The sequence below is a fragment of the Manacus candei genome, unplaced genomic scaffold (assembly GCF_025592945.1).
Source record: "Manacus candei isolate 608988 ecotype Guabito, Panama unplaced genomic scaffold, ASM2559294v1 h1tg000109l, whole genome shotgun sequence".
Taxonomy (NCBI): domain Eukaryota; kingdom Metazoa; phylum Chordata; class Aves; order Passeriformes; family Pipridae; genus Manacus; species Manacus candei.
The window spans coordinates 1,911,237-1,937,810 of record NW_026138157.1 but is presented as its reverse complement, the minus strand read 5'-3'; the positions used below and the strand labels follow the sequence as shown (position 1 = coordinate 1,937,810).

At 41.4% G+C, this 26,574-nt stretch overlaps 1 protein-coding gene across 6 annotated transcripts in view; it reads left to right on the top strand.

Moving 5' to 3' along the window:
* Positions 1-19,320, top strand: part of TECPR2 (tectonin beta-propeller repeat containing 2) — a 52,382-nt gene extending 33,062 nt beyond the window's left edge. For 3 of the 6 annotated variants that reach the window (XM_051769608.1, XM_051769609.1, XM_051769610.1), the window contains 3 exons: positions 7,151-7,292; positions 8,230-8,379; positions 8,632-11,401. In XM_051769608.1, coding sequence (XP_051625568.1) covers positions 7,151-7,292; positions 8,230-8,379; positions 8,632-8,789 — 450 coding nt within the window. In that variant the 3' untranslated portion in view covers positions 8,790-11,401. Of the gene's footprint in view, positions 1-7,150; positions 7,293-8,229; positions 8,380-8,631; positions 11,403-16,860; positions 17,017-18,845 lie in introns of those variants that run through there. The other 3 variants (XR_007900161.1, XM_051769612.1, XM_051769613.1) reach the window with 3 other exon arrangements.
* Positions 19,321-26,574: the final 7,254 nt, after the last annotated feature.

Sequence of the window (26,574 nt, the reverse complement as noted above, 5' to 3'; positions counted from 1 at the left end):
ATTACCCACCTATGGCACAGACATCTTTTTGAGTTGCTACAAGATCTGCTTTGGAGTGCTCAGATGAGATTCAGACAAAGTGTCTTTTATTAGATCCAGTCTGCCTGGGTTGGAGAAAGAATACACTCATTAAACCTTCTGGTTATCTCTAGACCAGACTAACTAGTCTATTGTTTCATATATCTTTACTCACATGAGGCCTCTGAAGACGTTAACAGGGAGAGGATTTTCCTGGAGGACTGCACTTTTCAAGATGATATAGAGAAAAACCGTTTGACAGCATCTGTCTCGAGGTGGATTGCAAATAAATATAGGAGATCAAAGCTCCTGCAGCTTTGTATTTTGTTTAGCTCATTTAAGATGCCATATTGTTTAAGTTCAAGTCTGTGCTATTCTTCATAGGCATGCCTTTCTTAAGTAACTGTAAGTAAAAGGTGCTTTTAGAGGCTGAAAAAGTGCAGTTCCAGCATTTGTACTGAAGTTGCCTCGTGCCGATTCCATTGCTGAGTTTAGTGCTTATTATCTTCCTTTTTGTTGCTGGTTAAGAAAACTGCTGTCACTATATTTCACTGTATTTTGCTACTTTGGAGTTTTAGCCTTCTGATTCTTGTTTTAAGGCATTGCTATCGTCACGTTCAGAGAAGTGTGCGTGTGGCCTGTCCTATTAGATAGCAGTTGTTATCAGCACCAGAAGCTTCGGATGCCAAAAAGTGCACGAACTGAGGTACACCCAGAAAACTGAGTAGGCAATCCTTCTGTGTCCTTCTGAAGTGTGATCTCGAGGTGTTGTGTTTGCTTTTTGACAAGACTGGCTGACACTGAAAACAATAACTGTCAGAAAGAGAGCCTTCAGTTTTCATACTTCCATTTGTTCAGTACTGGAAACATCCTCACACCTGCACTCTTCCAACGTGCCTGTATTTTGGTTAGCTAAAAGAGAATTATATATTTAATTATTTTTCAGAGAGATGAAGAAACACATTTAACGTTCAGTTGGGCAAATAAAGTAACTACAATTATCATTGAGTTTTGAGAGTTATCAGTGTTATTCTATTTAAAAATAAAAACGCCATCTTGTAAAAAATTCATGGGTAGAGGGTACATATCGTGATTTAGCAAGCATATGCCTTGGTTGCACAGAGTAAGGAGACACCCTGGGATATCTGCTGGAAGCATCAGACCCTTTGACCTTGAGTTGGGAGCTTGAAGGCCCCTCCCCATGGTGTATTACTGTCTCCCTGTTTTATGATGATGCTGTAAGCAGACAACCTCTGACAACCTCTCTTTACAGACCAGCCCAGCAATCCACCCTCCTCCAGGGAGTTGGAGAGCTGGGTTGTGGTGCCTCTCCTGCCCCAATGACCCTTCCTAGAGATCTGCCAAATGGTCTGGTCTGTGGGAAGTCCCCGTCTGCTGATCCCAAATCCAATGAATCTAAGAACTAGGCAAAGCAGAGGAGATTGGTCTATATATAGTCTCGTAAATGGATCATCTATCTGGGAGGCAGTGACGTGGGTTCTGATCCCTGACCCCTGGAGTACTATTGTTTTTTATTCCAGTAGTTATTTAATTGAATTGTAACACGTGAAGTTTATTCATTTGTTCATAAACCAGAGCAGTAGTGAAATGGGGATTTCTGTCACTGTCAGAGGTGTGTGGTGTTTTCATCACAAACTTATTAAGGAATGTGAACAAACAATTAAAAAGCAAAATGGCAGAAAAAGCAACAGATCAATAACTGGTTAAAACTGCTTTAGCAAAGCAGAGCTGAGGCTGAAGTTAAAATAAATGCTTTGCTTTCATTGGTAAAGTATTTAAGTTTTAAACAATAAAGAGGTGCACTTTACTGGCATAGCCACCCATAGAGGGTGTTTTCACTGATGCTCCTTAGGTGTGTTTATAAAAAAAGTAAAAGTTACTCAGAGCTTTGCTTGGTACAAGGTTTTTATTACCTAGTGCTAAATTATAGAAATAAATCAATTATTAGAAATACCTGTACTGGGAATTACAGGCAGCTTATCTCCTACACTGCAGTTTATAGTCTTAGTTATAAGACTGTGACTAGAAGACAATTGGGCAAAGCTGACTAGATCTGTAGTTTGTACAATCTTTAATGTGATTACATGAAATTTTAATTATTTTTTTAATTGCTTGTAAGGAACAGTTGTACTAAATATTTTAAACGTATTTTATGGTTCTGTTGAGCTTTATCATGCTGAATAGTTGCATTGGTTTGGTTTGATCTTTTCCATGATTTGATGCCGTATGTTGTTGTCTTTCCCACGTTTGTTCATGAAAAAATGCAGAAATAAAAAGTTTAGAGATAACAGAGGGCAGAGGTCAAGGAATTTACTCCTCAGCTTTGCTTTTTCCTCCTGATTGAGCTAGCCATAGATAGCACAATAGATATCTCCTTAATTGGAGATACCCAACTGAGGCCTTTGTCCCTTTATTCACTAAAGGCAGAAAGTGGGGGAAAGGGTGCTGTTGTTTTTTCTGAGGCTTCTGAGGAAAATAATGCTCCATTTTTTCAGACAATAAATAATAATGTTTTTCTGACAGTTTAATGCCAGCATTACTGAAGAACACCTGGCATTGAGGGAAGACCAAACATAGATTGATCTTTCCTGCTCCTGTATATTGCCTTGAACTTCTCTGCAGAGAAAAAAGCAGCACTTAATTTAGCAAGCTAATGCTGAAAGTACTTTACAACCTTCATTCAAATAGACCTCAGATAATAATATAGAAATAGGCATATATTAGGGGAGGGCCTCTCTAAGTTAGGTTTTTTGTTTGTTATTCATGTTAATAGGGTCTTGATGCTGTTAGTCATGAAAACAGTCAGATTAGTGTGATACACACATAAGGCTCAACAGTGTGAGAAGTATCTCTGATGTGACCTTCTTGTGGCCTGGGCTGGACCAGGTGAAGGCAAGGAGAACATTTGTGTTGCATGTAGCCACCAACTCATTCTAAAAAGGACTGGGCTTGGACAGACCTATAATGTTTTGTTTAGTCTTCCTTACCCTGGATATTTGCAGCAGAACAGAGATAGTGGAGGTTGTCTGGTACATGGACTCTCTGCTCCTGAAAAGTGACGTAGAAAATGTTCTGGTGCCTTTTTGTGCGTGTGTTTGTCTTTTCTTCCTTGACAAGGAAGTTGAACCATTGGGATTTGGGTTCAACTGTGATCAGTAAGACAAAACTTCTGGGTAGGATGTCAGGGGACGTGGGAGGGGGAGTGTATTAGTTTTTACTTTGGATTTTGTGTGATACTATTTTTCAAATGAAATCCTTACACCGAGGCTTGTCTCTCTGTGGTTTGCAGAAACAAAGGAAATTATTTGCACAGAATTATAAAGCTAATGGACAACTTGATAAATATGTTTAGCATAGACACTGTTTCTTGATATCATTTAAGAATTTGCCAGTTAAGTGATTCCTTCTAGTTTACTTCATTTTATCAACATTGTTTTCTTATGACGTGTGTGTACTAGCAAGTTCTTTTTTGTTGCTTTTATTTGTAGCAGACAACAAAGATATTCACAGCTCTTAGTATGTAGTTTTAGTGTTGAAAAGTGCATAGTTGGCAATATATGTGTTGCAGTCCATGGCTGTGATGGGAAATCCTTCATATCGAAAGACAGAGAGTGACTGGGGTGTTTGTAGCCAATGCACAAGACCAGAGGGCAGGTGGATCTTTTCTTCTTGGCTAAAACAGTCAGACTCTTGAGATTTTTAGAGTTTAGAAATTTTTGACACCCGAAGTAAAAGGAAAGCAACGTTCCACCATTTTTTATCACATAACACTGGATCCATTAATGATCCATAACATGATGATCTCTCTCAGCATTGAGTATTGTGGGTAAATGTGGATAAAAGCAGATTTTTGTGTGTCAGCATTAGAGGAGGATAGCTGAGAGACTGGTGTGAGGCTCTTTAAAATTCCAGATTCTTCAGTAAATTACAAATAGGACATGTTTTACAGTCAAGGTATATCAATCTCATGGATCCTGTTGGAAGTTAAACCAGCTGAGAAAAGGCTATGCTAAGATAATTTATTAATCTTCATGGTTATCAGCCTCAGGAATGTTATCAGCAGATTTATGAATTTGCACAGATCTCTCTCTTTACTGCTGTGAGAGAACTGCATTTAACCTTTAAGTGCAGCTGTAGAGACTTTCTTGTTACATAGATTATAAAACACTTAAAGCATGCTTATGGTAATTCAGACTTAGTGAAACTAGGGGATATCTGAGATAATGTCAGCATGATTGTTCCAAAAAATGGTACGTTATGTCAAGAAAATGTTAAATTAATTTTATCTGCCTTACTGTGTTAGCCATGAGAACACCTTTTTGGTGTAGATGGTGGCTTTCTGGGTAAGAAAAACCAAAACAACAGAGGTCAAATCTCTGCAACAGGCTCTGAGAATTGCCTGTACTTGTTTCCAATGTCTTGTCCCTGGTTTGTGCCAAAAGCTGGTGTACATAATAATGATGGCAGTGTCTGTCCTGTCAGTTCTGCCCTTCATTGGCTGTTTCACAGCAGAAAGCTGTGGTGGGTGGAGGTGAGTTGGCTGGATCTCTCACAGTGAGAGTACCAGGATTGTTTTATTGGTGCAAGTTTATCAGGAAGAGCTAAGTAGCCTGAAGAAGGAAGAGAAGCTGGAGGTGAAGTACCCAGAGAGCTCACTTAGGGAAGTAAAGAATGAGAAGAATTTTTGGCCAAGCTTGTAGACACATTACTTTGAATTTCATGATTGCCATTTGTTTCTTAGATGTGTTAGTGCTGCAGAATAGGGGAGAAGTAATGTCTCTAAGTATACTTGAACCTGCAGTGGTATCAGAAGCAACCTAGTTGAGATTCATGCAGCTCCTTTCATGGCACTCCTTTGGGGCGTTTTGTCTGCTTTTCTTAGCCTCCACAGCCTGTAAACCTGTAGTAATACACAGACGTAGGTACTAGGTATAAGCACTCAGTAAGTCATTTTGGATGGAAATACTCCTCCAGTTCTTTCTCAGAGAATTCTTTTCTAGACAAATGACAGAGGAAGAGAACAGTGGGATCCTGACATAGGACAGTGGAGGGCAAAGTGCACAAATCCCAACAGCTCAGCAACAAAAGTCACACCAAGCTGTTGGGTACAATTTGTGAAGGCCCCTGGTTGGAACATGAAGTGTATTGCAGGGCATAGGCAATTCATGGTATGGAGGAGATGGGGCAGAAAATCATAAATCTGAGGAAGGAGGTGATTGTTAGAAGAACATGGTAAGGAGAAGGAGATAAGTGGATTTGAAAATATAAAAATTTGAAAAAAAAATATAAAAGGCAAAGGTCTCCTGGTAGTGCAGTGCTTCAGCCTGCAGAAGGTAATAACTGCACAACTTCCTTACTAGAAAACATGGAACTGCAAAAACAGAAATATGGAGAGGCATGTGATGCAGCTGAAAGCAGCACAGAAGTGAGGCACCACTCCATGGCAGTGGTGTGGGGAAGTGAGCAGGGAGAAAGAGGGAGTGAGAGCCAAAGTAGCTGTAGAAAGAAGCAGAGAAGAAATGGAGGGGAGAAACAGAAACAGGTCCAGGACTAGGGAGCACTTCCAGTGAAGGGGCAGAAAGCCCAGAGGGGAAAATTGTGTGGTGTTTTGGGGGATTTTGGTTTTACTGTGGTTTGGGTTTGAATATGTTTGGAGGTTTTTAATGTAGTTTGTTGTTTTGGGGTTTTTAGTTTAATACCAGTTTGAAAGTAGCTAGGCAGCTATGTATTCTATGTAGTTAGTGCTTTTCAAGACAATTAGTGGCTTTACTTGTAAGTGTTCAAACTGCAGCCACTGTAAATTTACTGTGAGCAGAGGTAAACAATTGATCAAGCCTCTACAGCCTGAAGCTTCCAATGGAGGGCAAATACCTAATGAGAGCAAAAACATGAGAAGATAGTCTGTTGAAGGCCTTAAAACCTGAATAGACAGGATTGATTTGGTGATGCAAGTCAAACTTGGTTATAGCTGGGTCAGACACATGTCAGCACCAGAATTTTAAAAGCAAAACCGAAGCAGGTAACTGTGTGTACACAGAAGGCCCATCTGGGACTGGGTTGTGTCCTTATATATATATATATATACACACACACACACATGCAGATTATGCTTCTGTATTCCTAGGATTGTACATACAAATTGCTGTTTGCTCTTCTGCTTATCACAGTGGAAATTAAGCTTTTGCCTGTGAGGCTAAAGCAGGGAATTCAGTGTTGTTTTGTGAGGAGATGTGTTTCAGGGCATCTTACTGTCTTCTGCAGTGCCTTTATTAGGCTGATGTGGAGAAAAAGTTTTTTGTTTGTTTTTGTCTGTGTTTTATTTGAAGAACATGTTTTGCAGGATATTTGCAAACATCCAAACCTGTTGGCTGATATATTTTGCTACAAAATCACCATCGTTTTGATGTCAGTGACACTGATTTTGAGCAGTAGTTGAGGCAAATCTCCATAGAAGCAGATGGAGTAAGGACGTGCCTGGGAGCAGAATGGGAAGTGTGTTTCACTTGTATTTGCCAACAGGTAGTGTTGTGGATCCTCTCCTGCAGGTGTGGCTGCTCCAGTGCTGCAGTGGTCTGCAGCGAGTTCCATGGTTGTATTCCTATAGAATGGAGCACAGGGAAGAAGACAGATCACCATTTCATTACAAAGAGGAACCATTTAGACTGTAACAAATTGTACTGCTTGTATATGCTTAGAAATAAAGTGCAAAGTTAGTTATGTTAGGAAACCTTCAGGAAGGTAGGAGGAAAACACTGTACTTTGTACATTTCATTGGAAGAGTTCCCTCCAACTTTCAATTGAAACATATTTGACTGTAACAGCAGTGGGTAAGCAAATATTAACATTATTAGACTTGAATACTGAACATTGAATATCATTATCAGTAATTGAGTGACATTCATTCATATTCCTTTCCATTTAGAAAGGGATTGACTTCTTGGAAAATTAATAATCTTGTACAGTAACATATACAATATCAGTTAGATTGCTCCCTGTCTTTAGTATCTGGTCAATATTTTACTGTGGATGTGTACTTTTGTGAAGAACAAGTGATACAATAGTACAAAGATGCAGTAGTTCAAAGTTTAAATACTGTGCTTAATTTTTATAGCCAGTAGGAATCAACTTGGTCAGCATTCATTCAAGTCCAAATGATCAGATGTTGTGGGCAATTGATAGCAAATGGAATGTCCATGTGCGAGTTGGAATTACAGATGAAATGCCTGTAGGCACTGACTGGGAACATGTACCAGGTAAAAATTAATGCATCAGTTCCTTGTTGTTTCTGCCATTTTCTCAGTTTTTGTTTTGTTTAGATTTTTTTCTTGTTGCTTTTTAAATTGAATAGTAATGCTTAAATAAAATATTTTTTCTGGCAGTCAAGTGTTTGATAAGGGTTATCTTTTAAAGAGAACCTTGGTTTTACTTAAAAACACTAAGTAGTTAACTGGGAGAAGTACAATGGTTTTTAGGCTGCTGCCACTGAATTAATAAGTGGTACAGTTCCCTTTCAGATAGAACTAAAGCAGAATTCCTAAGCAGTAGGAAACTATTTTGCCATGGAAAGTTTTGTATTTAAATGTGGTATCACACGGGGTTACTATGTAGATGTGGGTAACAAAAACCTAATGCTATTTTGCACATCTCTCTACTAATCCTGAATGCTGGATGTGTTGTGGAGTAGCTAGTTACACTTTTGCCTTGCCTGTAAACAAAACTAAATTTTAGGTGTTTCTTTCTAAATAACTGTGTGTTGACACTGTCTGCTTTTTAAAGATTTGTCACTGCATAAACACATGGCACTTAGTTGCAGAGTACTTGTGAAGAGGCAAAGAAAAAGTCCACAATATCTGTAATAGTCACCATTTTTAGACAAGATTGTAATTGTTGGATTATTCCCCATGTGATAGTAACATACAGTGGAGGCTCCAAAAGTGTGTTACGAAGGTCCTCTAACTGGATGTTGCTTGTGACTGTGGCCACATAATAAAATGTATCCACAGTGTGGCCAGTAGATGCAGAATACAAACTCTGCAATTAAAAAGCTTTTTTGGTCACCAGTGCTTCATATAAGAGTATATAAAACTATTACGGTCTTGACATCTGCTCTTAGTGAATTTTTCTGCAAGTATATTTAGTACCCAGGAAAGGCTGTGATTTTTTTTCCTCTTTGTGTCCAAATCTCTGTAGGTTTGCAGGCTTGCCAGCTGGCCATAAGTACAAGGACCGTTTGGGCACGGTGTCCCAATGGAGATGTAGCTCGTCGGTACGGCATTACTGACAAGAATCCTGCAGGAGACTACTGGAAGAAGATTCCTGGAAATGTCTCACGCTTAACAGGCAAGTTGGTTCTGCATGAGAGTCTGTCCAAAACATGGTGATGTCTGCTTTGACTTCTCCCTGATGGTGCTCAGGCTGGACCATATGCAGGGAGAACTGCATGCTCTGTGAGAGTTTCACCAAGGGTGCCTTTATCACATTAGTAAAAACCTTCTCGGGGTATAATTAGGAAAACAGATACAAATATTTATTTAATGTTTATAATTGGAACCTGCTGCCTTAATTAAAAGATGGATAATTTCTGCTTTGCAGTGACCCCTCTAGATGAACTGTGGGCAATCAGTACTTCAGGATCCCTGCTCCAGCGCCTCACTAAGACCTTTAGCCATTCCCATAGTTTGCAGAAAAATAATGACACTTCTGTTCTGCTTCACCCTGATGATTTTGAAGATGAATGGGAAGTGATATGAAGTCTCTCAAGCTTGTGAAGCAGTGAAAAAAACAGGACAGAATTTCTGTGATGTATGTACAGAATATTGGATCTAAAAGCCACTCATATTGGACCTGTGATATTAGCACTTTTGTATTGAAAAACTGACCTGTTAAATAGCCCCCAAGCTGTGAGTTCTGATGTTTGTTACATTATCTTTTGGGAGACTCTTTAGATGTGGCATACTGCAATTGTTATACTGTATTACTGTAGAAGCTCCTTTGGAAATATAACCCTTAAGTTAATCTTACTAGCAGTGGAAGTGACTACTTCACAACAGCATGCACACTAATGTACTGATTTCGAGAAGGAATTCTGTTGCATTAAATATTTCTCTACAGCAGAAACACTAAGCATTTCTCAATTTCTTCTTGTACTTGGAACTCCAAACTGATGGGATTGCTCTCTGACTGTTGTACATACATTTAGAATTATTTTTCCTTGCAGCATGGAAGAAAATATGGTGAAGTATTTCTTAGTAAGATTTGAGAACATCATGATTACACAGTATTGGTGTTGAAATTAACTTAGTTTGATCCATTTCCACATAAATATTTGCAAGGCTATACTAACCTTCCGTTTCTTGAAATTTCGTTCATAATTTGGCTTTATTCACAAGGGAGAAGTTTGGATTACACCTGATATCAGGGGGACTTTCACCCATTTCCATAGCCATCAGGAAGCTGACAGATTTTTGGGGGTAAGTCCCAGTTTGGAATAAGAAGAGGTCGCTTGTTGGGTTTTGTAGTACAAAGCAGGAATGTAAAGGCAGCTTTCATAATTCCTGTTGTGCTGTATTTGTGCCTCCAGCCAGTGCTTTAACATTTGGACTCATATTGTTTTGAGTACCAAACTTAGATGTATTAAGAGAAAAAGTGGTAATAGATAGAATTACCTATATATCCCATTAAAAATTGTGATATTGTGAGAAAATACTTAACAATATTCTGATTTTTAGCTATGTTAGCTAAATTTTGAAGTGTCTTATATGTAACAGAGGTTGCAGCAGGAGTATGTGATGAACTGGGAAGTAACTTAAGTTAATAATTGCAGTTTATTTTTCTTTATACTAAATCTTCTTTGAAAGATACCTCATCTTTTTTAAGCAATAGAACTATAGATGAGAGAACCTGAGTTCACTATGTAGGCAGAGGAGTTATTTTGTGTTTGTTCTAAGCTTATAAATCATCAGAATGTTTTAAGCAGCTGTTAACCAATACTGTAAAAGAGCCAGCTTCAGAAAAGGCCAAGAGTTGCCAAGTGGGGATGTTTCTGTTTTGAGAACTTAATACACACGGAAAAGGATGTGTTTTCTTTTGAACCTCTGTTCTCTTTCAGAACAGTTCATGCGTGTACTGCACTAAACTTGGAACAAACATGGTGCAAGGTGAGAATGTGAATCAGTGGGGAGAGAACCAAGTTATGTCACCTTTTTTTTAGTAGCACTTGTGATATTGGCTGTGAGTTCTCAGCCTGATCTCAGTCTTACAGGGAGGACAGATTTGTTTCCCTTTTACAGATGATATGTTCGCTTCTTTCTTGTTCATCTGTATACAGAGATTACCCCAGAGGGTTTTTTTAGCCTGTCTGGCAGTGGATGGTAATGGAATCAGCTTGTGAAGTAACCCAGTATGTTTTATGCAAGCATAGCTTGGTGTCTTGAGGACCCTAAAGAAGCTGAAATTCAGCTTAAAAGTATCTTGTGGCAGCTCCTGAGTCAATCACTTTGGAGAAAGGACACGAGTACTTCTCTGTGCCCTGCCAAGCACCGGATGCTCAAATACAATGGCATTATTTAATAGTGACACTTTTGTATTACATTTTTCAAAGTCATCTTAGTAATGGTTTGAGCTTGCTAGTTGTTTATTTACTGTATAATACTGTTCCTTGCTATGGTCATTAATATTAAATTGATGTCAAGAGCTCTTATCAGACTACTTTTTAGGGTAGCTTAAATAAAATTAGGATGGATTTTTTTACTTTTATTTCTGTATTTAGGTTTTTGGTTTTGTTTGTGCTTTGAGACAAGTGCAATAAACTAGATTTTTAAGAAATAAATAACTGTGGTAAGAGTCATCTGTTGTATGATTCACAAGAGAGTTCTCTGTGTCTGGAAACTGTCTTGTGAAAGACAGGCATGCTTATGAAATCCCTCCCCTAATGGTACCCCAGATGATATGGTAATGACAGTGTAAGGACCTGGATACTGTAAAGTTTATTTCATATATGTTTTTAATTATGACAGGCGTGTCAAACCAGCAAAATGGTCATCTTTCAAGGAAAGAAAATTAAGCACTTCTCATATTTGAATATTAAGCTTGTTGCCTCCATATTAAGATGGTTTTGCTGTCATAGAAGTAAACAAATTTCTTTCCTTACATGCTGAACAAAAATTGCATGTTAAATATCTTAGCTTTCAGTGAAAAATATGCATGTACAGTCCCAGCTAGAAACTGTTCAAGCAGAAAATGGGTGATTGTACCACGTGCTGTAACTGCACCCTTCCTTGAATTTTACATTATCTGAGGACTTCCTGTGTTTCTGGCCTTTAACTGGAATGCAGCTGGGCCTTACAAGAGAGCACCTTGGCTTCACTTCCCAGAGGAGAGAACTGTTTCCTGACAGTCAGGACCTGGGTAACTTCACACAAGAAAACATAGCAATGATTAATGAGGCTTCTGACTCTTAAACACACTTCCAGCCCCAGGAATCCTGTTCAGATTCAAATGGCAATGTCCTTGCCAATTATCATAGCTTTTATCTTGACAGACTGGTTCAGCTGCTTCTCTGACTCCTACAGGGAACTGGTAGTCTCCTTACAGCACCAGCTCGTGTCTATTATGCAGGAGTGATCCTTATGTCACAGCTTAAGGAAAATGGCTGTGATGAGTTGTTGTGAAACAGCCATCTTAGATATATAAGAAACTCTTGATTTTTTCTTTGTCTCACAGCAATAAAAATGAATAGGATCATGTTAAAGGGTACAAAGAAAATCTTTTGCTAACAAGTGTCAAAGAAAATGCATTAATGGCTTCAGTAAGATAGTTGAAGTGTTGTTATGAAACACTGCTACCACTAAGAAAAATTATATTGAACACTTAGGTCATTGTCTAAATATAGCTTTAAGTATACAGCTACAAAGATTCACATTTCTGTGGCCTTTGTACCTGTTCAAAGAGTGTCTGATGCAATGAACAAGCATTCCCCCTTCTTCTCCACACACTTGTGAACATCAGAAAGTTTGAACTCCATAACTCCACTATGTTACTTTCCAATAGATGAGTCCTGTCAAGTATTTTGAAGGTGCTTGTGGGTTATTTTAGACTAGTGTGGTATTCTGGCTTATATTTTTGCTTTTCTTTTAAAAGTCTCTTAAATGAGTGAGCTGTTGCTAGTTGTTTCTGCTGGAGTTCTGGGTAGATTTCAAGGAGCAACCTTGAGACAGCTTTTCAGTAAATGCTGTTCTGAGTGTAGAGGCTTGAAATTCAAGTGCTTATATGCCTATGGCTGGGCCTGGGAAGTTAGCAATTAGTAAAACATAGTGTATGAAGATATGGAGATGGCATTACCTCGATGTAAATTCTCTGGTCTTCAGTTTTTACATTAACTGGCCCTGTCCAGATTCCATCCCTCCTGTCAGAAGTAGAGAAGCATCTCTTCTTACTTTAATTTTTGTTTAAATAAAAAACCAAAGGTTAAACCATCAGGTTTTTGTATCTGGATTGAGGATTTCTGGTGGTAAAATATGAGATGCAAGCTTTTATTCCTTTTGCAGCCTTCCTGAAAGTTGCGTGTTGGAAACAGTATTATGGTGGCAAGTAGCTAGCAAAGAAAGCTGATGTATCCAAACAAAGTAGATCACCCTGATTGTTTAATAATAAGTTATTGCAGTTAAATAACTACAATAGTAGTTAACCACTCTCACATCAGCGGGACAGAAGAGAACTTGTAATATAGAGGACTAAATTTTAATTACTGGAAAGCGAAAGTTGGGTTGCAGTCATTATCTTTTGTGAATTACTACAACCAAAGCTCCACTGATAAGGATTAAAATATCTGGATGAATGAAATTATCTCCTTAGTCTGCTGAATAGCAATATCTAGGTTTATCAGCTATGCATTTCTCATCACTTGAATGGGTTCAATGCAGGAAATGTTTTAGAATATACTGTGGCTGGTATCATACTGGAAGCTGTGTGAAATTACCACGATGATTCCTTTGGTTTTTTGAATTTATTAGCCATAAAGTTAAAATCCTGCTTGATGCTAGTGGAGGAAAAAAGTATAGAAAAAGTAAAGATCTGTTGAGAATCTTTATGTTTTTACAGATGGTGGACTTTTTATATACGTATATATATGCACATATATGAAAGATTTGATTTTTGTTCTCTAAAAGCTAATACAGTGATTATAAAATACCAAAAAATACTAAATCTTCCAAACTGAAAAATGCCCTTTCCATCTTGGCTCTCGGAAATTACTTTAAAATATAGTGATTTTTATAGTCTGTGATTCTCTGATAGAGGCACTGAATAGCACTGAGTGGAGCTGCAGTTTTGAATTAATCTTTCAAACATTATTCACTATTTCTGATATAGAAGAAACCAGTGTCTTATTTTTCTATTTTAATATACTTTTTCTCATAGCCTCAGCTGAGATACACTTAGAGCAGATAAAGGAAGGAGACTTCAATTTACAACACTTGTGTTTTGAATCTCATATCCAGATAAAATATACCTAAGGATGTGTATGGAATTGTATTGACATCCTGTACTTACTGTCTTGAGTTTGCACAAGTTGACTGTGTCCTTTATTTGTATTCAGTGGACCTGCTGTCTAATCAGTGTGGTGAGCCTTGGCTGGGAGCTCTCTGCTGTTTAGGGGTGTGCACAAGTATCTCGTGTATGGAATGGAGAAGTGGCACAGGTGTTATGTCTGTTAAAGCATGAAATGAGAATACTCAAGAGGTGACTCCTTGCTGAGGCTGCTGTGTTTTGCCTAACTAGGGGCTGGATGAATTTAGCTAAGCTCTGCTGGGTCAGGTGAAAGATCAAGCTAACTAGAACTCTCCCAGAAAAAAATAAAAGCCTGGGAGGAAAGTTCCAGGGAAGCCCCCAGCAGACTGCCTGGCACGTGTGTGCCTGGCTACAGAACAGGGGGATATGTACAGAAGAGAATGAATTTGCTTGAGCTGCAGAGGAAAAACTGCAACTACCAGCAAGAAACCCCACAATCCCCGGTTGTTCTAGGGAACAGACCGGCCAGCTGATCATGGGAAGTGCAAAGTAAGTAGGGTAATTGCTAGAATGACTGAGATTTTACTTGCTCAGCTCCCACGCTTGTCTTGCTAAATCCGTTTTGTGCCTCAGCAGATGGGCTTTAGTCTGTTCCCTCCATGAGCCGCACCCAGCGCTCCAAACTGGGAATAAAAACATGCCAAGTGGTGGATCTGCACTTTGTTCCGTGGTGCTGTGGTGCAAGTCAGTCCTTTTAAGTTGAGGAGAACATGGTAAATGATCAGTGGAACACTTTGAAATAACATGTTTAGCACTGTTGATTCATTTTATAATTGCTGTACTAATAATGCTGACCTCGTTAAAATCGAAGCCATAGGTACTCATGTGGGAGATCTGTCGGGCTACAGGTCTAATTAGCTGGTTACTTAAAGTACTGTCAACATGGGGTCTGTTTAAAACAACAACAAAAAAATCTGAAATACGTGTTTGTCTGTACTAGGAATGGATACTTTGGGAAACTGAGTCTTGTTGCTTTCAGGGCCTGCTAGCTGCTTTTCATACTGTTCTTTGCTTAGTGGAGAGATCTTTCTCCTGCCCTGCCATGCACAATTACATGTTTACATGGCACCCATATGGAGCATTCCTGGGAGGAAAACAGGAGAGTGTAGAGGCAGTTCTGAGCACCTGCTTTCCTTCCTCCCCATCTTCTAATTGCCATAGGACAGGAGTTGAGGTCCAGGGAGGTAGTGAAGCATCTCTTCTTACTTTAATTTTTGTTTAAATAAAAAACCAAAGGTTAAACCATCAGGTTTTTGTATCAAACCTTGTCCACAGTCCTTTGCAGCATGTTTTTCACCATTCCTGGCTGCTTGCAATATAGTAACTTCCTAAACCCGATTTCAATAGAAGACTTTCAAGACAGAAGGTGACAGATGGTTGGCTGGGTATTTTCTTTTTTTAATGGGCGAGATGAGTTTTCAAGGCATACTGAGCAAGGTGAGCTCAGCTTTCACTTAAAAGGCCATGCTTCATTCAATCCCTGAGTTTCGCAATCAGGCAGCCAGTGATTTCTCAAAGCCAGTTTTAGAAGCAGGTTGGCATCTATCTTGCTGTCACCTTCAGAGACCTAAAGAATAATATTGTCTCTGCAGAACTGTGCTGCCAAGAGCCCAGATTTCAGTGTGTTTGTTCTGGGCAGCATGGACAGGCTCGGCGCCTACATAGGATTCCCTGCCTGGTGAGTTTTGCCAGCTTCCGTGGTGAATAACAGGAATCTTTTGCAGATCTTGGCAAATACGTGGTTTCTTAGATCTGTCTCTCAGGATTCTTGCTTTAGGTCTGGAGTTCCCTGCTGCAGATCCTAAAGTGAGCCAAGGTGGAACACGTCAGTGTAACAGATACATAAATCTCATCCTTGATCAGTTATTACATGTGAAACCTTGTTTATGCTCTCTCCGTGATGAATTTCACCAAATCTCATGCAGTTTTTCATTTAAAAAGTTAAAGAAGTTATCACTGAGGGGAGAAGCACAGCCCTTATTGTATCTACCGTCTACAATTTTTTTAGGACATTAATGAGTGACAATGATTTTCAGCTTGAAATGGGTATTTTGAAATCCAGTGTGTAACGGACCCAAGAATTAGGCCCCTCACCCAGATAGTTTGCATATTATTTTCCTATTTACATTCTGCATTCAAGATTCTTACCTTTCATTATTGATCTCTGTTAGTTTTACAGTTACCAACTTGTACAGAGTGAGTAGATGTAAAATAGCAATTCCCCAGATTCTGGAGTGCGTTGTCTTGGGTCACCACTAAAACTTCAGATTTTCCTGCACTTTTTCCATCAAGGTTTTAATAAAAAGCACTGCAGAAGTTGTACACTTCTGTAAACAAATTTGGCCTGGTTGTCAGTGCTTGATGGAGCATCTTTGAGAATCACTGCTCCATAAACACTGCTGCAGTGGGAATATGTACATAGTTTTTCCAAAAAGAATAAATAACCCGACAGCTATTGAAAATGAGTTTACTTTTGTTTATTAATACTGGTATAATTGATGTCTTAGCTTGTATTTGGCTGTTTTCCCAATAGCAGAGTTACAGTATCTGAATTCAGTTGTCATGTTAAGCTCAGGAAGAACTGGTCCCAGTTATAACTGTACTGTGGTGACTAGGGGAGAAAAACATTTTTTTTTTTTTTTTTTTTTACTATTTTGAAAAATTATTTTGTGAAAACACAGCCAGGCAAGTAGGGAATATTGGAACTCTTGTCTTTCGTATTTAGTCCTATATGTATCCATGGCAAAGCTTTCATTACAGTGGATCCTGGATATGGCTTCAGGAATATTGTTAGTAGGATCTAACACTTTGCCATATGACATCCCTGGAGGCAACTCTGCTTCTCTTCAGCCAAGTATGGGATGTTTTTGGAAGCCATCCCAAGCGAGTGATTTTACAAAATAAATGTATCTACTTGCTATGATGTGATAGCCAGGTACTGAGTGTCTTTCTTCTTTGGTAATGACTCATAAAATTTTAACATGGATGACACCTGGGGAAGGGTGTTTTTTTCCTCTCTTTATCCCAGTGTCTCTGCTGTGGTTCACATAAGGGATATCTTCGGAAGCAGTTCTGTGCCACTGGTTGGGAAACAGGAGCTTATCTTTTCAAAAGATAGTCGAGTCACGGGGAGCCTGTGTTGTTGGTTTTGTGTAATGTTTGCAGTTTTGGTCCTGGTTTGGGGTGAAGCTCTTCTGCATCATGTAGAGCTAATGTAGTTTTGTTTCCCTCTGATATTGATGTGTTCACATCTAGGCTACTAAAAACAGCTGGAAGCACCTAAATTTCATAAAAGACATTCTGAGAAGACCAGTATGAGCAGAGATAATGCTCCCCTTGGAGAAGGGGATGAAAGTGGAAGAGCCTTTAAAGAATACCTGCCTTAATCCGTGGTTGCTCAGGAGAGCAGAGGTAAGATAATGGTTTCAGGGATCACTGAAGAAAATAATTCTGATCTATGGAAGAAGAATGAGGAAACAAGAATCAGGCTTAATGGCAGGAAACATTTCCTTATAATAAGACTTAGTAGGTTGTGCTGTTGTCAGGAAATGGTGGCAGTTCCATTCCATGAAGCCTTTAAGATTGGACAAAGGGAACAATCCCTGTAAAGAGAAAGGGATGAGAACATCTATTTATCAGAGCCATTTAATGTTTTGTTGCTTTGCTTGATTCTTTTATGTTGGTGATAACACCTTGTTTTCACTTTAAGTACTCTTAGGTCCTTTTGTGTTCTGCTTGGTAGATCTAAATGGCACTAGCCATTAGGAATCTTGAAGGTGAAGAAAATGTGCATCTTTCTTTGATGTCATTTACACCAAATCACAGAATATTCTGAGTTGGAAGGGACCCATAAGGATCATCGAGTCCAACTCTTGAGTGAGTGGCCCATACAGTCACTTGGTGCTGTGAACTCTCAGCATTTCTGCACATCAGTCCCCCAGCAGTTCTCATATCCTTGAGAACATTCAGGGCTCATTGACAGCCTGTGTGAAAACAGGGCTCTTTATTGTAGAGGAGGCACGAAAGTAACACAATCAGCTGGCTAATAACATGTGTAACATCACCTGTAATACCTGTAACATAAAGGGGTCGGTTTGTTTGTTTTTATTTTCAGAATCAGTATGTCAAGAGCATAAATAAGAGAGATTAATTTGACCACTGATGATTTGGCATTACAACAGTATGGAAGATTTGTAAAAGGAAAATGGTTAGACTTGTGTAGTAAATCCATTTTTGTCAAGCTCTAGGTGCTGGTTCCAGTAGTCTTTCTCCACAGAAGTGATCCATCCACAAGTGGATGCTTACATACAGTCTTTGATTTCAACAGGCCTGAGCTGTGTGATGTAACTCTTTTACTTATTACCTGGTAATCGTCTCCAAAACCAGCCATCTTATGTATTTCTCCCTGTTTTCTTGTGGTGGCAGCACTTTCCAAGGGGATGATCAGGAGTAAATTTGTTTTTACCTTAAGGCAGATTAAGACAGAGAGGAGGCAAACAAGAGACAGGAGTAAAAGCTTTGCTGCTGACAGACTGACTGTGGTCAGGCAGTTCCCAAAAGCTGCTCAGAAAGGAGCAAACCTGAGTGGTGAGCAGGCTGGGGTGACCCTCGCTGACCAGTTCAGCAGAGTGTCACACTTGGAGCTACAGTGAGGATGTGGGATTTGGAGCAGCATGATGATCAGGACAGGTACATCCTACAGTGATAGAAAAGTAAGCAACAAACCAATAAAGAGTTATATTTTCCCATAATTCCATAAAGATTTATGTTGCAGAGGCTGGGGATCTAGGAAGGCAGGCAGAAATGCCACGAGTGTGGTGTTAGTTTCATGTTTTGATACTTCAAAGAATACAGGTTCCCCGTAGGCTCAGAGCTCAAGACTTGCTGTCACAAGGCGTGCCAGTTCTTTGCTAGCTGAGCTAAAAGTCATGGGCTCAGATAGCCAAATTGGATTTTTTTCTTCCCAGACACCAGCTAGAGAGGTAGGACACACGTCATTCTGCCACACCATATTTAATGTCTAGGTCACCAAGGCCACCTGTGGTCAACATGATATTAAAACAGCATGTTTGTTATGTGTCCTGTCTGGAAGGGTGTCTCCTACAGGGTCAGCTGCATCGGTGTCAGGTTTGGATCTGAGTAAAGCTTAAGTGTAGCCAAATTAATGAATAGGGCCTGGTAAGGTCACAGTCCAAAGCAGGGATTTGGTTGCATAAAATTCTATGCTTTTGTTTCAACAGGGAGTCTACACAAGATTTGTTTGGTATCTGAGCAACCAGTTTCTAAAGCATCAAATCCCAAAAAGGAGGCAGGAAAGACTTCTTTTGATTCTGGAACAAAAGACTTCCGAATACCCTCCCAGCTCTGTGTCCTTGGTTTGGTACAGTACAGTGCCACTTCCCATGCATGAACTGCAAATGCTGAAAGGTGAATAAATGCAGATCCAGACTAACAGCTGGGACTTGTTACCTCCCAGAGTGAGTGCTCAGTGCTGCTTAGCACCCTCTGAAAGGCACAGCATTTGCTAAGCAGAGCTTTTCTTTCTGAGTTGGAGGTGGGCAGAACCAGGCTCTGTGTCACTTCTTCCCTCTTCTGCTTGACTCTAGCTTGGAAAATTACTCTTTCACTATCAGGGCTGGCAAAGCAACTCACTTCCCCTTTTTTCTCCTCCCCTCATGCAGCTGAAGTGGAAAGAGGATGGGAACACATCAGAGTCCTGCTGTTTGAGCAGAGTGTTGTGGTTCTCCTTCTAGCCCCAGGGGGTTTGGCTGCACAGCAGAGAGAAACACCTGCCTGGTACCAGCAAAAATGCTGTTTGCATGTGCAGCATGGACCATTGCAGGACAATGTCTGCTGCTAGCTGGCTTGTGTTGTGAGTACCTGTGAGACTTGAGGATTTAAAGGCCACTGCAGGGCCATATTGAGCCAGAGACCTCCGGTGATAAGAATATTTGCTGATATTACTGATAAGAATATTTACTGATATTACCGATAAGAATATTTGCTGATGTTACACAGAAAAAGCTCGAGCTCAGAAGCTGAGATTTAACTGCTCTGTGTCTCTCTAAATTGGCAAGGGGGAGTAGATGTGATTTGAGTTGGTTGTTAATCATGTGGGCAGTGGCTCAGTACCACAGGCACATCGTTACTAGGCATATCTAAGCCCTTACGTAAGCACAGCTGATACCGTGTGGTACCAAAGAATTAGGACCTCAGGTTCTCGCATTATTCATGATAAAAGTGTTGTGGTGCTTGGCCCCACTGTCTGCCTGGCCATGCTGTCTTCCCAAACCCCCAGCTGCTTCCTACTGTGTGCTTCCACAGAGGCCTGATCTCACTGGGGAGCTGGGACTTACCCAGTCCCTTCAGCAGTGAAGGATAGATTGGATGCTCTTTGCCCATTACCATGCTGGTAGTGTGCTTTCCCTGCATCCTAAGACCGGGGGATAGAAGGGGTCAGTGGCAGACAGGAGTCTTTGGACAGGCTGTGCTGGTAGAGAGGACTTTATTCCTGAGAGAAAGAATGGAGGGGGGAGTGCCTCCCACTGCAAACCCAGTCTGGAGTGACAACCCTCAGGAAGAGTCATAGTCTCATAGAGACCAGACTGACTGGAGCAAAGGATTATGAGGAGATACACCCTGAGTCTTTCACCTAGAGCACGATGGCTGATGGGATGATAGGCTTGCTGACCTATCGTGAAGGTTGGGATGAAGTTGCTGGGTGTGGACTGGCCATCTCTGGCTGGCATGTTGGACAGAGCTCCAACACCACAGCCAGCGTTCTCCATACTGAAGGCAGCCTGGGTGATACGTAGCTGGCATTTCACTTTGAAGGAAATTGTCTGGTTTTATACTTCAAAATATTCTACCTGATGAGTGACTCAGTGAGTGACTCACCTGGTCTGCCCTTCCAGCAGCTCACAGCTGTCACAGGAGGTGTTTTTCTACCAGGGCGTTCATGGTCTAACCACAGCCCTGGTGCTGCTACTGGCAGGGAAAATGAGGTGGCAGCAAAGCTGAGTCAAACCTTGGGCATCTGAAGGAGGAGGCAAACCCAAGGGAGTGCCAAGCCCTTCCCAATGGCGTGTGAGTGTTTTTCCCATTGCTAGTGCTGGGAGCTCTGCAGTGACTCTGTGGCCCTGCGGTGCTCTCAGCAGTTTTCAGAGGCTCAGGGTTCCCAGGGTCCCAGCCTCACTCCTGGGCAAGGCTGCAGATGTGTTACACAGAGTGATGTGCCCATCTCCTCACAGAAGCAGTGGGCAAGCAGTCACTTTGGTCACCTTCATTACTAGTTTGGGACTTTTATCCAGCCTGCCTTTGACCACAGCCCTGACCAAGCATGTCATTAACAAGAAACTGAAATCAGTTTGAGTCTGCATCCCTCTTTCTTGTCACTTTGAGTCACTAACCATCATTAGCTTTCCTTATTGCAGGAGTTGGAGAGAGCAGGAGAGCATTAGCAGATGGTTTTGGAGGAAAGCATGTTCAAAAACTCAGCTCCTCAAGGGACTTCATTCTCTCTCTTACTGTGAATTAGAAATTACTTATCCATTTAGGCTTTGCTCTAAAACGCTGCTGCAAACATTGTCAGGGAAATGACATCACATGAAAAACAAGAGTGTGATGTAGTATGTGTTTACTACAATTTACTTGCCCTATTAAAAGAAAAACCCTAATGATTATAAAATAAAGCCTGAATTTTAAGAGCATGATGGCAAAAAACCACCCCTTACATCAAAACAGTAATTACCATTGGGGCTGGAACAAAGGAGCAGAGGGACAATTTTGGGCAAAGGAGCTTTGCTGGCTGAGAGAGAAGATGGGGCTGCCCAGTCTTCCAAATAGAGTCAGGGTCTGTGGACACTGCCTGATTACTGGTGGGAGCACAGACAGTTGGCCCTCAGAGCCATGAGGCTGTGGGAGAGGAGCCGTGGTGCTCATGGCAAAGGGTGCAGGAATCAGTGAGCCAAGTAGCAGGGAGGGCGCTGCCCTCAGAGCTGGAAGCTGCTCCCTGTCCTGGCTGAGGCATGCAGCCAAGTGCTTTCTGCCTGGAAGTCTCTTTCTCCTCCCTTGGCCTCCTTCCACTGCTTTCCACAGGGGACCCTAAGGGAAGAACTTGGCTGGCCCCAATGCCTTGTTCATCTCCCTTTTCATATCCATGGAGCTTATTGCCGTTGTGTTTGCTTTAGTTGGGGAGCACAGGGAAGGGGAGACTGGCCCATCATCTCCCTTCACATCCCAGGTGTGCAGGTATCTTGCCGTGGCTCCAAATGGGTTGCATCAGGCCTGAACTGGGGAATTGGGCTTTTCAGGCCTAATATCCTTTCCTGAAGGAGAAGTGTTGATTTGCACTGTTTCCCATTAGATTTGTAGTACAGGAAAAATAACTTTACAGTGGCTGGTGTGACTGGAGCTCACCCACAGTCCTGACTTACTGGCTCAGACTTGCTGAAACCTTGCTCGCAGAGCTGAAGTCCAGGTGTGGGACAGCTCAAAGTCCTTCTCTGCCTTTCCTGCTTCTTTGAATTGGGTCTCTGCCTCTCTCCTTGCTGACTCAGATCCAGTTTGGCCCATTCTCGCATTTGCATTAGGAAATCAATAATTTCTCTCACAGAATAAGGAGGCAGGTTGATGGCAGGGGATGTTTTGGGGTTTAGGGACAGATGAGATTGAGGTTAGCTGGATGGGACCTTTGCTTGGCTCAGCCACGAGTTCCGAAAAGAGCCTTGGATGCTTCACAGTTTAAAAATCTATAAAATAGGATTGAATTTAAAGTAGATGCTGTCAGCCAGTCATGTGATAAGCCCAGCATGGGAACTGCTGGCCTGCATCATCCACAATTGAGATTAGATGACTGGACTCTTCTGGCTATAGCAATAACCCCTAAGCATAATGAGTTCCTCTTTGTTTGAGGATTCTAAAGATTTGCTTTGTTGATTTATGTGTTTTGTTTTTTTCATTTATCGACTAAACCACTGGGCAAAGAGATACCAGTAATTTCAGAGGTCATCAGGGTGGGGCAAGTGGGGACAACATTTCTACCCCAGCTAAACTTGGATCCATTTCTTGTAGAAGCAGTGAGGATCTCTGATTTTTTTTTTTGCAAACTATATTTCTGTTTTCTGCTATGACTGCTGAGTTAGGTTTTGTGAGGGAGCTCAGCTCCTTCTGCTCTTGTGCTACACATGCAAATGTACCTGCATGGTGGAAAGAGCAGGAGTAAATCAGTGCAAGCAGCAGCCTTGCAGCACCATAGATGTGATTCTTGTGCATGATAATAGAGGACAGTTTGGTGTGGTCTGAGCGAGTCATAAGCAGAGCTTCTTTTTCACATGTTGTAGGCAGAGGAGGAAAGACTGCTGAAGCCAGGCTGGGAATTAATGGTGGTGTAGCCTCAGACAGGTGCTGACACCAAGCAGTGATGGGAATACTGCCACCAACCTAGGTGTTATGAAAGTTGGTTTGCAAGGATTTACACTGTTCTTTAAATATTGAGCACATGGCACGGGTGCCTTGTTTGCCCAGACGGGATGATGCAATGCACAATGATCTGCTGATGTCAATAGATTTCTTGTATTGCAAGTCAAAAACCCATATGGCTTGAACACCAGACATAGGACAAATAGGGTTTAGGAAACAAACCTGGAACGATGGCCCATTTCTGCTATCTGTCCTTCCATGCCTCTGTGCCAGATCTTACTATTTTGAACTTTATTTTCAAACCAGCCTATAATTGCAGCCTTACCTATGGCCAAGGCCTCTTCTCCTGGCAGGCCTTGTGCTTGGTTTCCTCCTTCATTTTCTCCTTTACTTAATGCCTGCCTCAGTTTGCAAGGCTTGTCTGCAAGGAGTCTGTTCATTAACAGCCCCATTTCTTTCCCTGTGAAGCTGTTATGAAACCCTTACCTGTTTGCAGCAGATATTCTTTGTATGGTCCTGAGTGTGAAGCTCATGTTAGGCTTGATATTCCATAACTGTGCATATTTGTGAAGCAAGTGATTTTTCAGGTGTGCTTAGTATTGGCATCTTCTGCCAAAATTAAGCACTGCCCACCTCTGCCAATGCTCATACCAGGCTGTGACCATGGCAAGGACAAGGATCCAGCTTGCATGGCAGGACAGTATATCAGAGACAAATGTTATAGTAAGGGATTTTTTTAGACTGCTTAAACCACCTAGTTTTGTGTTTACATAAGTTTTAATTCTTTAACTACTTAATATTTTAGGTAAAAGAAGACTTAAAAATCACAAATCCATCTTTTAAATGAGTTACTCAAAATTACAGTAGACTTCATCTCCTTCAGCAGACTCTAGACAGGCTAAACTTTGGGAGCAGCAGAGAGGAGTCAATTGCAGAGTCAAAATTAAAAGTAACTCAGTACTTCCTCTCTCCCCCTGCTTTCTGAATGAAAATGTTTCAGGCCTTTTTTACCTGTCACAGCAAATAAAACCACTTTGTACTAAAAGGTAGGTCGTATATGAATATTTTGTTTTTAAAGTGCTTGAGCAACCCATGGGAAATATTTATTAGATTTCATCACTGATGATAGAAAGTAGTTTTCATAATGGAAAGCAGTTTTTTAGAGGACTGGCTGTAACTAAGCTTTTAAGGAATGCTGGCTCTGTATACTGCATTACATGCTTTTGAAAGCTTTTCCTACAGATGAGTGATTTGCCTTGTATGCAGGTAAGACAGAACTGACCTTGCAGGTAAGACTTTTAAGTATATCTCCTTACCCCTGTGCTCTCATGGTGTTAGGACTTGGTGAATCTTCTTTCCCACACCCTTGTGGCCCAGCTCCTTGGCTCTAGCACCACAGTCCTCTTCTGCAGTGACATAATCCCTGTCTACATTTGCTTTATTAAGCTTGTCAGTGGTGGTGCAACTGGCACTAATTGGCACTTTTGTTGGTAGCCTTCTCCAAGAGATGGAAAACTGAACAGGCTGTGGAGCCTGCACTCCACTGTGCTCCAAAGGTGGCAGAGGACAGAGACATGCTGGCAGGTCAGTCTGAGGAAAGCTGATGCTGCTATTGCTTGATGTATAAACAAAGGGCTTCTGTTTCCAAAGCCAAGAAGCCTCAGCCTTTTTCCAAGCTGTGACTCTGTCTGAAAAACAAGCCTGGACCCAGTTGGGTGAGTGATCCGTGTAGTCACCAGTGCAGTTTGCCCACAGTTCCTCTCAGCCCCTCCAGGTGAAGCGTCGCAGACATCAGCGAGCCACACGCAGTGAGGTCCCTCTGTGATCTCCAGCAGAGCGAACCCCGGTGTGGGCTCAGCACTAAGTCTGACTTCTGTCCCAGAATAACAGGAAGGGCACAGCAGTTAGCTGGCTTTGGACCCATCACAAACATGTGGAGGGGATCTGTTTTGTTTGTTGAAATGAACTACCCCAGGGCTGGTGGGAGGGCCGTAGGGAATCACAGGGCAGCCTTTACCTCGAATTCATGTGTTGTTAAGGGCTCATTTTAAGGTGCAGGATGTCCCGCCCAGCCTGTCATGCTGTTCCAATGTGTAATTACCCTCACAGCTTGGGAGCAGGAGCATCTTCCAGCACTCAGTTCAACTAACCAACTCCCCACTGCTGAATCGCGTTATGTCTCTGTCAGCAAAGCTGATAAACATTTCCTCCCACCCCCAGCTCTGTCTCTTCCCCCACCTCACAACACTTTGCCATGTGCAAGTTAGACCTGACTGCTTTACTACTTGTCTGTAAGTGGCTGAGGGATTAGTTCTTTAGATTTCTGTATTTCTATAATCCACAAGGTAGCTGAAGAGAACAGTTAGAATTGTTCCATGCTTTCCAGCAAGGGACCTGAATTTCCCATGGTAATTAGTTTAAGCATGTATCAGCTTGGTTTCTTGGGAAAAAAAGGAACATTTGCTCTTCTAGGAAACATTTTCAGTGCCCTTACTCTAAGAATAGCAATCTTCTTTCTGTTTCTTCTCAAATTTCAGAAGTATGGCTTATCTTTTATTGTGCTGCAGTATGGAGATTATTTTAGATTAAATACCACTATGTTCTGCTGAAGGATGAACAGCTTATAGTGCCTCATTCTGTGGTTTTCTTTTTTTTTTTTTTTTTTGCCTTAACCAAAATTAATTCACAAATAAAGACATTTGTGCCTTGAACACGGCCTCTTCTCTCTGAGCGCATCAGTTCCTTGATGACCCCAGAGGGAACAGCAGTGCTGAAATAGTTCAAGTAGCAAACAACTCCTTGGCTATGAATTTAAGCACTGAAACAAAACCCTCCAGTTTCAATGACAACTTCCAAGAACAGAGCCAAAGCTCCAGTGCTGTGGCCTAGGAGATTGCGATCAATGCAGGGCCGGTGGAGCAGGCACAGCTCCCTGAAAAGCACGCAGGGACAGTGCCAGTTCTACAGGGACTGCCTGGAATGCTGTAGAGTAAAGGTTGCAAAGCAAAGAACTGAAACTGTACCCTTTGCTTGGTCAAAACAGAAGTATTGGAAGCAGGACATTACCCTTAAAGGGCTTTTTGATCTGGAGCAGCTGTGAGGGGGTTTTTTTTTTGTACCTGGGAGCATCTTAGAAGGGATAGTTGGGGGAAGGTTGGATATCTAAGCTACTCCTCTGGTACCCAGAGTGGACATGAAGACTGCTGAAGTGCTGACAGCTGAAGCTAAGCCTGCTGGGGAGTGGCAGTGGAGGGACCAGAATCCACAATCCATCCAAAAAGCCATGCTCTAGAGTCCTGGGCCCTTGCCATACCTCCTTAAATCCCTCTGGGAATAGCAGAGAGCAGGCACAAGCAGGTTGGCCCTCCCTGCTGTGTGTTACCCTCTTCACCCTGCAGCAATCACACAGAGGGGCTCCAGGGTCCAGCCCTGCCAGGGCAGGAGCAATTTTGGCCAGAGCACTGTGTGTACTCCAGGTCTTCACTGCCTGACAACAAGCACCTTGGTCCTCCAAGAGGAATAGAGAGAACTTTAGAAGGAAGCCAACTG